The following is a 12601-nucleotide window of genomic DNA, read 5'->3' on the forward strand; positions in this document are numbered from 1 at the left end:
TTTTAAATCTAAATATATATCTACAATAATTAACTTCAGAATGAAGAATTTCATGTCACAGCGATTCATCCAGCCAACTTCAAACTTGGATCTACAACTAGAAAGCCTTAAAACTAAGGCTATGGAAAGGTTTTCTTACTCTAAGGTAGAGCCTTAAATTGAATCTTGAAGACAACATCTAGCAATATTATTTTGCAACCCACACCTTATTTTCCATGCAATTGCAGCAAGCACATTCAAGTGGAGTTGAAAAAAATTGAAAATGCCTTTAGGACCCTCATTCATAAATAAGAATATTGTTTAAGCAATTTATATGACATTTCTGTAAGGCTTGTCTTCATCACAAAGTAAATAAAATCAGCTAATTGTGATGAAATTTAAATAATTAGAGATATGAGTTTTAGTTTCTGGATTCGATTGCGTGTAGTTTTTTATCATCAACGTTTCGGATCATACTGCATGATCCATCATCAGGATGCCAGAGAACATGAAATCATGCAGTATGATCCGAAACGTTGATGATAAAAAACTACAAGCAATCGAATCCAGAAACTAAAACTCATATTCATGGATTGTGGAAATCTCATAGATCTGATTGATACCCCTCATGGGAGGGAGCTGTCGTTTAAATCTAAACAATTAGACAATTTAAGAACCAGATTGGCAAAGAAGATTGCAGATTTAGCATTCCTAAAAAGATGTCGTGACTTCCAGCTTGTTCCCTCATTTGTCAAGATCTCCCACCACCTTTGGAATGTTCAAACCGAGCATATCTTTGTGCAAGCTTCTCTATCCCTCCTCAGATCAATTATCAAATCTACCAGGAGAGCAATCAATTTGTTGAACACTAAGTTGTTGTCTCTTCACTTAGAGCTTGCTGCCACCTTACGACCAGACCTATGGGCTCGATTGGACCTCACCTCGTTCGCCAAATCTATGGGGCATAAAGATGTTGTTAGAAGACAGAAGCGTAAATTTGATGCTTTGTTGCGCAAACAGTTGGGATTTGTTGCTCTCCACCAGTCGGTCGCTCATGCTCGAACCTTGGAATCGGGTGCTCTTCATCCCCAGTCTCATGTGAGCCACCCTACACGACAGACCTACGAGCATAGTAACATGGAGGATGTCCAACCGTGCCTGCCACTTTCTGATACCTCTGCAGTCAATGTTCTTTGTGGAAGCCACCTTGCGCGTCAGACCAACGGACTTAGCATCATGCAAGTTGCCCAACCTTGTGTACCTCCTCATGATGCCTCTGCAATCAACGTTCTCTGCTCGCTCACTCCAATCCGCTCTCCCACTCCAGTCCACTCTCCAGTCCAAGTGCATACTAGCAGCACCTCCGCGCAGACCTCCCCTTTCTCTCTTTTACCCTCCTCTCGACCTGCTCCTACCGTCCACTTGGTTTCAAGTGCTTCTTCGCCTGCACCTTCCCTCCACGCGGTCTCCAAGGCTCCCTGACCTGCTTCTACCCTCCACACGGTTTCCTTTGATTCAGTGGATAGTGTCCATTGGCGTTTGGATCTCCCTAGCGACCTGCCCCCCTCAGTGGAACAGCAACGGTCAAGTCTCAACGGATACCACACTCTACCAGGTACAAGATCTCTTCCTTCCTTGGCTGATGGCTTTTCTCATTATGAGTCTACGTTTAGTTCATCTTCCAGCGCCGCCCTCAGTCTTGTCTCTAACCATGGTGTCCCACCCCCCATTAATGGTGGTTCGGACAGAGCAGATGGCTTCCCATCGGCTTGCATGCCTAACCTACCACCTCCCACCAATAGCATGACCTCCATCGAGAGTACCAACCCGCTCTTTATGCCTCCTCCTTCGCAGCTCGAGCAGCCTCCCTCCTCTTGCTCAACTTCTACCTCACCTTCTCTTTCTCGTCCCCCTTGTCTTCACCCTCTTCCCTCACCCAACGGGAGAACCTCGACGTGTCCCCCTCCTGCCAGCAAGGCCAACTTAATTAAAGATTGGGAGGCGAAATTATTAGTCAACTTATCTAGTGCCACCATTGACCCTCTCACCTTCAACTTTCTTAAGCGTGGCCTTAATTTTTCCCTTTCTCCGCAAGCCATCCCCCATGTTAACTTTCTTGTTGACATTGAGGCTGCTCTTCACACTCTCCCTACCAACATTGCTAAAGAAGTGAGACAGGATTGTGTCGTGGCTCTCAGGAAGGCTAAGCCTCCTAAGTGTAACATCCCCAAAGCGGAGATTAAAGCATTCAAAAAACTACTTCGCAACCATGATTTGGTTATCTCCAAGGCTGATAAAGGAAATGCCACAGTGATTATGAACAAACCTGACTACAGTTCTAAGATGCTCGACCTTCTGTCAGACACCAACAGCTACAGGGTTGTTCCTCACAACCCTTGTACCAAAATCATAAAGAAGGTCAAAAAAGCTATCAGCAATTCCTCTTTTGATGATGCCACTAAAAGTCATCTTTTTCCCTCCAAGGAGCTTACCCCTCGAATTTATGGGGTACCTAAAATCCAAAAAGCTAACATTCCGTTGAGACCTATAGTAGATACTATAGGTTCCCCAACCTACAAGCTAGCTGCCTATCTCGCCAAATTGCTCGCCACGCACATTGGTAACTCCGACTCCTTTGTCAAAGACTCCAACCATTTTGTCCAATTCATTAAGGATGCTAGATGTGATAATAATGACATCTTGGTTAGCTTTGACGTCATTTCCCTCTTCACCAAGGTCCCCATCCCTGAATCCATAGAGATTGTCAAGCGCAAGGTGAATGGTGAGGTGGCCTCTCTGGTTGAGTTGTGCTTACGATCCACTTTCTTCTCCTTCCTTGGTGTCATTTATGAACAAGTGGATGGTGTGGCAATGGGTTCACCACTCTCCCCAATTATCGCGAACATCTACATGGAAGCATTTGAGGAGAGTGCATTACACTCTTTTCCCCTCAAGCCCAAGTGGTGGAAACGGTATGTAGATGACACCAACATATGTTGGCCACATGGTCTAGAAAAGTTGGAAGAGTTTCATGTACACCTCAACAATTTAGTCCCCTCCATTTCTTTCACCAAGGAGATCAAATCAGACAACCGCTTACCTTTCCTAGATGTTTTAATCACAAAAAAACCTGACGGGTCACTTGGTCATCGAGTGTTTCGCAAAGCTACCCACATTGACCTTTATCTTAATGCTTCCTCGCACCACCACCCTAGGCAAAAGGTTGGTATCCTTAAAACCTTGGCCCTGAGAGCGCATAGGATCTGTGACAATGCTAACCTTGACCTAGAACTTCAACATCTCCGTCAAGTTTTCAAGTGGAATGGATATTCTAGCAGACAAATCACTAAAGCCTTCGACTTGGCCAAAACTCTTCATCTTTCGCTGCCCAACAATTCTCCCTCTATCCCTGAGACCTCCCCATTTTTCTCCATCCCAATTATTATCACATTTTTTGTTCTTCATGTTCTCTAGCATCCTGATGATGGATCATGCAGTATGATGCGAAACATTGATGATAAAAAAACTACACACAATCGAATCCAGAAACTAAAACTCATTTCATGGATTGTGGAAATCTCATAGATCTAATTACAGGTAGGTTTATTAAAACCTTTTAGGAGCTTAGCATAACCATACAAATAGAAAAAGCATGACCAAAGGGGATCTATGCATGAAGAAACGTTGCATGTACCATTGATGAAAGCATAGTATACTAAATGTTCAAAATCAGTAACTGTAGCAAATTTAGTCATGCCAATCTCAATAGTCGGGACAGAGGAAAGAAAAAAGTGAAAGAAGATCTAGTATTTACTGTTACAGCATACCCAGGACAGTTTTTGATTACATGAAAACAGGTTTTAGAGGGTACCTGAAACCCTATTACAAAACTAAGCTAAACATATAAGTCATTACAGCCCAACCAATAGAACAGGACATAAGCAGAAAAAGGCCAGTAAAAGAACAAAATGCCAACCGCAGAAAGACAGCAACCCCTAAAGGCCAAAGACAAAAAAGACAGCCTACCCCTGAACCAAAAACACAAGGAAAGCACAGCAGCCCACCACTAACCAAGACACTTCAGAAGCTCCGCAGCCTCCAGCTCCGGCTTGTCCATCTTCTCTGTTGCTTGCTTTATTTCTTTGACCTCTGTGGTAGCAAGAGAAGTCTTCTTTTTGGTATTAGCTCAGGTTCTTTGACTAGGACCTGCCTGGCTATCAATAAGAGCCTCCTTGCCTTCCGTAATCTGGATAATGGCCCTGTTATCAATAGATACCTCCAACTTACTACTGACAATTTTGTTGTACTCATTAGGAGCTTTCAGAATCTTGTAGCTCTGATCAGCAATGCCTTTAAGAGCCTTCTCCATGTTGGAAACACTACTGTCCAAATCCATAACTGTAGCCTCCAACTTATAAAAAGCAGCCAAGTCAATCACAGAATCAGTATTTTTCTTTTTCTGCTCAGCCATTGAACCCATACCAACCCCAACATTACTGTTGTTTAAAGCCTCCTCCTGGATATTAACCCTACTCTCAAGAGCTCCCATCCTAAGATTCATATCCTTAAGTTCGTGAAAGAACCCTTTCATGGACCTGTACTGGTCAAGCATGCTATTTCTAGCAGTAAGGAGGACATCCAACTTGGGCTCTCTGCATGAATCACTCAAAATCAACATAGAAGGATCAATTAACTGCATGAGGGTATCATCACCAATCTCCTCTCCCCTGACAGAAAGATTCACCTTTGATCTGGAAATGGCCAGCTTCACCTTGCTCAAGTAAACTTCTTTCCAAGAATCATTATCCCCTTGATGGGGGGGGGGGGGGGGGCGGGTGGGGCGGGTGCCCTCTCAGGAGATTAATTGGGAGTATCCAAAGGTCGGAGCCTGAGAAGGTGACCGAGGATCCTCTTTTGCACTAGTCTTCCCACCATCAGGAACAGAACAAGAAGGAGCCTTTTCTGCTTTTAACCTTTCATAACAGGGGAGGGATGACTCTATTTTCCTTGAACTATCAGGTTCCTCTCTATCAGTCTCCATTTCCTCATCCTTCTCATCATAGTCGTCATTAGAAGAGATAGCCACCTTACTATTCTTGTGTTTTTTGCCTTCAGTCTTAACCTTTTTTTCAGGGGTTTCTTGGATGTAGATCCCTTACCTTTACTCTTTGTTGCAGTAATCTCCACATCATCCGAGTGCAAATCCTCACTATCCTCAGTCTCTGAAAATTCATTATATGACTCAAAATCTTTGGCCTTATCCCCCTGATCACCCTTATCCTCAATGGGAATCCCCACAAAATGCACCTTAATATGCTCATATATGAGAACCATCAGACCATTATGCAGGGGCCTGGGGGGTTAGTGACTTCACAGGATTGAATCCCGTTGATGCTAGCATTCAAGGAGTATAAATATAAGGATATGGAGATCTTAATGCTATGTCTGAAGTGGTTCAGTAAGACAAAGAGATGAGTGCAAAGACAAGAGAATCTCCCATCCAACGTGATGTAATACATAATAGCTCTAAGCACAAATCTCCATAGCTTCTTGATAGAACTAGGGGAGTAATAAGTCTTACCGTCCTTGACCAAGGCCTCACGCTCCTCCCCATCCTTCGGAAAATCCTCCACCGCAGCTTCAGATTGCTTCCTATCTCTGTAAAATTTCTTAGGAATTCATGTGACCTGTGAAATAAGATATCTGCAAGGTGCTAGTTAAAATGTACAACCTATAAGCTCAGCACATGTGATGCGATGATTATTCTCTCCATTTTGCAGAATGCTTGGACATGTCTGTACTATTATTTAACATTTAACATATGATCAGTTAAATGTGACAGTTGGAAACAAACCTTGCATCCATGACAGCTTTACTTGGTCTCAAACAAAGATTTCAAATGGGGTTATAAACAATAGATATGAAAACACATACTAGTTAACTGTTAAAGACAAATAAGATTGAAAATTAATGATTAACATTTAAAGAGTTAATATAGAGGCAAGATACTTCATCTTCTAAGAAATTAGGTTTCTCAATTAAACGAAAGCATTGTTAAAGAAATTCATCAAGCAGTGATTAAATTATTTGCATTGGATCTGATAAAAAAACCTATCATTTGTGATCACAAGAACTTTGAGTGATTACTGAATAAACATAGACACCTTTATATTACTTCAAAACCTTGTTTACACAATACAAATTCATGTTGTCTTACAGAGACACCAAAGAACAACTTGTACTTTTTAAACAATAGACAACATCAAAGGATAAAAGAGAGAAAATTTTACTTTGTATAGTTCTTCAAAATAATCACCACTCGCACAGCCTGTTGCCTGTGCAACTATATGTCTCCAGAATGGTCTTCCATCTCCCTATAAAATTAGAAATGTATTTGTTATTAAAAATGTAATTTACTATGTTCTATGTGTAAAACAGATGGAAGAATATAAAACAATGACTTTCTTAAGATAGTCACGTTAGAGAAAATGATCTGTTTTCCATATAAGCCATGATATTGGAATAAAAAATCTAAAATACTCATATAGACCATAGAAGGGTAGCAACAGACATACAGGGTACTCCGTATGGCACTTCTAAAATCATTTGCTAGCATCAAAATAGGCCAAGTCATAAGAACTATGGAAACTTAAATTACCTGGACATGCATGTGTAATGCAAAATGCTACAGCTGAATAAGAAATCTGGAACACCTAAAGAAAGGCAGTTTTATTGTATCAGTCACTCTTTATAGGCGATACTTCCGCTGTGTGATGTATGATTTATAACAGAGGCATATTGCATAAGCAGAATATTCATCAAAATAAAGTCTTAACTTGGTACTTTGCATCATGCTGATACTTCGGAGCTATAATCATTACTGTGTTAGGCCGCCTTACATGCCAGGTGAGCTGAGAAAAAATCAATGAGGAAAGATGTTGGCCTAACTTTTCCCTAGTCCATGTTGTATCCATAAGATTGCTCTCAGAATCAACCCTGTGTGTTTTATGCATCAATCTATTGGATGACATTCAGTAATCCATCATCAAGAAGAGGAAAAATGAAGAATTGGATTGCAGATATTATATTAAAAAGAGGGACTGTGGAGAAAGGGAAAAGAAGACTGGAGAACAAGGGACGGATGTGAGGAAGAGGGATTAAGGGAGGGAGAAATTAACTGATGAAAAGTCCACAGTGATAAAAGAGAGTAACTAAAACTGTTCAACAAATTGAGTAAGCAAATATAAGGTAAACATGAATGAGAGCAAAAGAATAAATCAATGCATATAAATATATCTAATCATAAGTAACTATTTATATACAGATGCAAAGAGTAAGAAAGAGCTCAAAGTTACCTCAAAAGGTGGGGATATGCATATGGGTACCATGGTGACTCTATTAAATATAATTGCAGTCACTGGAAATTACTGGTACAGGCGTGGGGACATGCAACCCATGTTCCTATACTGGAATGTCATGGTAACTATTGGACTCAAAGAACCTAAGAGAAGAAATTTAGAAATTCATTTCATATTTCTACCCAAGTTAAAGTTGTCTCAGCTTGGTCGAGACGTGTTTTGCGACTAAAGTAAAACTTGTCTCAGCTGGAAAGGAGTTTCGCTACCCAAGTAAAAGTTGTCTCAGCTTGGTCGAGACATGTTTTGCTACCCAAGTAAAAGTTGTCTCAGCTTGGCCAAGACGTGTTTTGCTACCCAAGTAAAAGTCGTCTCCACTTGTCCACGACGTGTTTGTCTCAGCTTGGGTTGGAACTTGATTTTCTACCTATGTTAATTTTTGTATCATCTTAGAGCAATGCTCTTTGAACCTTGAAATGGAAGTTGGCCTAGAAGTTTGTTGCAAATGTGTGTGGCCTTTCTTTATATGACATTGGGCCCAAAATTTGAGGCAAAACGACCTTACAAAAATATTGTATGAGCCTGGGGGATTAAAATGCCCTCGATTAAATATTAATAAAAAAATTAATTTTGAAATCGAGGTAAGACCATTTTTTTAAAAAAATTAAAATTAAAGATTTTTTAAAATTATTTTTTTCAAAAAAAATAGAGATAAAATGACGAAAAATAGAAATAAAATAATATAAATAAAATGAAAATGGGTTTCAAATTGAGATGAGATTTAAATTTACCTCGGTTTTGCAAAATATGGATTGATTTTAAATGAATTAATTAATTCATCCATTGTTGCATTGAAATTATCCACATTTCGTCAATTTTAATAAATAGAAAATTGAATTAATGGAAAATAAATCACGATTGGTAATAGCTAAATATTTTCCAATCAAATTTGCATCACCCCATTAAATTATTATTTTTATTGAATACTAAAATGGGAAAATTTGTGAGTATTTTCTAAGTCTTACTACAATTATTCTTTGAAATTTAATAAATGTAATGTTCCCGTCATAAAATAATTAATTAATCAAACCTTTGTTCATGGGCTGATTGATTTAGTATATCTTAGACCCACTTTTATTTTATTGTTTCAATAGGTTTGGTAGTCGGCTATATTTGTAAACCGTCAGGCAGTTCCTCTGAAGGGTATTTAAGCACGACATGTAGGTAGTAGTTGGGATGGGATTTGGATTATGTTCTTTATACTACGAATTCCTATTGGAGTTCAGTATTGTTCACCATTTCAAAAGTGAAAGACCTTCCTTATTTGGTTCTCCCGGTTTCAATGGGATTCAACCCTCACCCTATTCTGTCTATATTTCTTGGCTCGAATATGGAAAATCAAAGCATCATTGTTATTTACAAGTCATAATTTATGAAATATATTTCTGTTCAGACTACACTAACATCTGAGTTTGTTCTGTGTATTGGCAAGAGGTTATTTGGTCTATCTCTAGCATCGTTTCTACTTACATCCTTGACTGTACGGTCATTCCATAATCATTGTATTGCCCAACTCATTACCGTACGGCCTCAAATCAATCACCATACGGCCTTCAAGACCATCAGTATATGGTCCTCAGAATACAATATGGCCCCTACATTCTTCACCTGTTGTACACCGTATAGCCTAACCAAGCAACACCTTACGGTCTTTGAGACTTGGCACAAGCATTGTCGGGAAGTGGAATTTGGCAATCTCCAGGCCCATATACGGGCAATCCAACTCTTGGATGTTCAACAAACAACGAAAAATTAGAGTGGTATCAAAGCAAACGATCTTGCCAGCCTGTGGACAATGAATGAAAGTTTGTAGGCGGAAGAGATGAGGATCCCATTCAGTTAATAGAATGGCGGAACAAGACCCCACTTCTGTCGAACTCATGGCGTTACTAAGAGATCTTTCAAGGAATCAGGTGCAGATCAATGATACTCAGCAACTTAAAGAAGAAACTCTCAAGAAATTGGCAGACAATAAAATATCTGGTGAACAAAATGGTCACAGCGTGGACTCGATGTCGGGTAAGGCAAACCCTCATCCAACACGCTCTTGACCTTCCATGTCGTTTTTCCCTCCATGGACGGAGGTACCACAAGGAAGAAAGCAGGCAACCTTTGAGGAAGTTCAAGAATAGTTGAGAGAAGAATAGAAGAATGCAAATTTGGAGGAGGATATATCCTACAAAGCTTACGCAGAACTGAGAATGAGATATTCCGGAGGCAAAAACTGGGGATATTTTAACGATGATCTCTGAAGAAAATTGAGTAAGGTAAATCTGTCACCATTTGACAAATCCAAATCCATATCTGCTCAAGCATGGGTAATGAAGGCCGATACTTCCAACTTAATCCAATACTAGAAGAAGAAGCAATCAACTACACTTGGAGGGGGTGGCACATGAATGGTGACATCATGGCACCATCACACTGAGGCATGACCAAATAAATACTTATGCGGAATTCACTGAAAGATTGATAGATCGATTTGATGGTAAAGATACAGAACTTAATTTCAAAGAATTGGCAAAAGTGAGGCAAACTAGATCGGTCGACCAGTACATCACAAAATTTCAAAAACTCTCTATTTTGGTCACGGACATTTCCAAAAGGAGACGGATAGTGCTCTTCATGCACGGACTGACGGAACCACTAAGGGTTGGGTAAAAGGTTTCAATCACATCACCCTTTCGGAGGCTATAAAGAAGGCGTGGAGCATGGCATCATCATTGACATCATCCTCTCGAGGTTACTCACACTCCAAACCGCCAGTATTTCCAAAGGACAAAGATAACAAACCTCTACTCAAGAAGACTTCGTTGGACGAAGCTACCAGACAAAAGCTATGAGGGAAGAAATTTTGCTTCAATTGCAAGGGACTGTGGGAGTCTAGGCACAGATGCCTCAGAAAAGGAAGAATACACTACATTGAAGTCGTATCCGATGATAAGGACGATCAGGAGGATCTACCCGCAGATGACGACCATCCCCATGAGGACACCAAAATGGTTAATCTGAACCATATAGAGAGAATTGCAGCATGGGTACAGCGTAGAGGAACCATCGCGCTAGCCAAGAGCCTGAGATTTACGGTATTTCATGTACTGGGAACCCTTCAAGAACAAAAGGTCATGGTGATGCTTGATAGCAGAGCCACTCTAAACTTCATAAACTCTGTCTTTGGTGAAACAAAGAGGTCTACCTACTGAGATGCACACGGGATTCTAGTTCAAAGTCGCCAGAGGGACACTTTTTCCATGTATGCACCTTGTTCCCCAACTAAGTATCACCATGGCTAACCACACTATGACGGAGGATTTCTTTATAGTGAACCTAGACGATATGGAGATTATTGTGGGCATACAATGGATGGAGACACTTGATGAATACACTCAGAGCTTCAAATGGATGGACTTCACTTTTGTTGTCGATGAGAAGAAAGTTGGGACCGAAGGAAGTTTTCAGCATAGCAGATGGAGGCGATTTTTTGGCATGATGACATTTCATGGGTTGCACATTGTTTCGTTTCGAAGGAACCTATAAAAGGACAATAGACACCCCACCAAGATGATGATCTTCAAAATATTTTAAGTACCTATGATAAAGTTTTTATAGACATTCCTCCTAGCATACCCCCCCATTGTGGGTTTGAACATATCATCAAGTTGGAAGCTGATGCCAAACCAGTCATCACCACACCATACTGCCATCCCAAAAAATTCAAAGATGAGATCAAGAAGACGATTCAAGAGTTGCTCAAGAAAGAATGGATATTTCCCAGCTCTAGCCCTTTTGCATCATCAGTGGTTTTGGTAAAAAAGTATGGGGCGATGCGCATCTATGTGGACTAACATGCACTGAATAAGAAGACAATAAAAAACAGATACCCTATTCCCAGGATGGATGAATTGTTGGATGAGCTCCATGGTGCAGTTTATTTTTCTAAAATAGATCTTCGTTTCGAACATAGATCGCATACTCGGACTCGGAGAGTACTTGGCAAGCCCATTGTTTGTGACTCAGCAAAAACTCGGCAAAAACTCAGCAACTTTAAAAGTACTAAAATTTCTCATAAAATCGCTTTTTTTTTGCAAAATCTGATTGCAAAATGTATCAAACAAGTTTGAAAACCATGAGGGAGTATTTTTAATTAGATTTGATTGTCCAAGATGTTTACCGTACTGGTAAAGAGATCAACACATACGGACAATGGAACAAAATAGCAGAATTATATTCGCATATGCCAGACATACATTATGCTTGATAAGATGAATAATTGATAGATGATGCTTTACAATGATCCTAGACAGGATATAAATACTATCCGCCCAACCTTCCCGAAGGAGTCCGTCGGCCACAAACATTATATCTGCTACAAACTATTTACCCATCGGCTACAGAATACAAAACACCGACGATAGTCATTCCATCGGCTACAGAAACACCTCCGGGATGGTGGTAAAGAGATCAACGCATACGAACAATGGAACAGAATAGTAGAATTATATTCGCATATGCCAAACATACATTATACTTGATAAGATGAATAATTGATAGATGATGCTTTACAATGATCCTAGACGGGATATAAATACTATCCGCCGAACCTTCTTGAAGGAGTTCGTCAGCCACAAACATTATATCCACTACAAACTATTTACCCGTCGGCTACAGAATACAAAACACCGACGACAGTCATTCCGTCGGCTACAGAAACACCGCTGGGACCATCCAGTCGGCTGACACCATCCCCCCCAAAAAGAAAAGTCGTCTCCTGACGACTAAAAAAATATATGAGACAAATTAACAAACAAAATACATTAACGGACTAATTACAACAAGATAAATCTGCTTCTAACACATCACTGTCACTTCGTCCCGTGCTTGTAGCCTCTACTAACACAACACTCTGCCTCCTCAATGAAGCTGACCTTGATAGCCACCTGTGTTGCTTTCTCTGTTTTCAATTCCTCGATACCCTGAGCCAAGTGTCGTTGCACTGCCTCCAACTGGATGATTAGCTCCTCCCGAGCTCTCTACGCATCCACCAAGACAGCCTCCCGGCCAACACCTACTCCCAATGCCTCTGGTACACAAAAAGTCCATGCCTGCAGCAACTTCAACTCTTCTCAATTGGTCAGACTCCCATGACTGATATCCGCAACGACTGGGGGTTTCCCCCAGGCGGGATCGAGGGGTAGCACCCCTGTGGG

At 40.5% G+C, this 12601-nt stretch overlaps 1 protein-coding gene across 3 annotated transcripts in view; it reads right to left on the reverse strand.

The window, feature by feature from the left end:
• LOC149535170 (Haloacid dehalogenase-like hydrolase (HAD) superfamily protein) overlaps positions 1–12601 on the reverse strand; it is a 284147-nt gene that overhangs the window by 139000 nt on the left and 132546 nt on the right. For all 3 annotated transcript variants that reach the window (XR_016356974.1, XM_089804449.1, XM_089804450.1), the window contains one exon: positions 6270–6353. Coding sequence is in view for 2 of the 3 variants with exons in the window: in XM_089804449.1 (XP_089660575.1) it covers positions 6270–6353 (84 nt within the window). In the remaining variant the exon portion in view is untranslated. The remainder of the gene's footprint in view (positions 1–6269; positions 6354–12601) is intronic.

This window comes from Cupressus sempervirens, chromosome 10, assembly GCF_028749045.1.
Source record: "Cupressus sempervirens isolate cs-2001-9-10 chromosome 10, ASM2874904v1, whole genome shotgun sequence".
Taxonomy (NCBI): domain Eukaryota; kingdom Viridiplantae; phylum Streptophyta; class Pinopsida; order Cupressales; family Cupressaceae; genus Cupressus; species Cupressus sempervirens.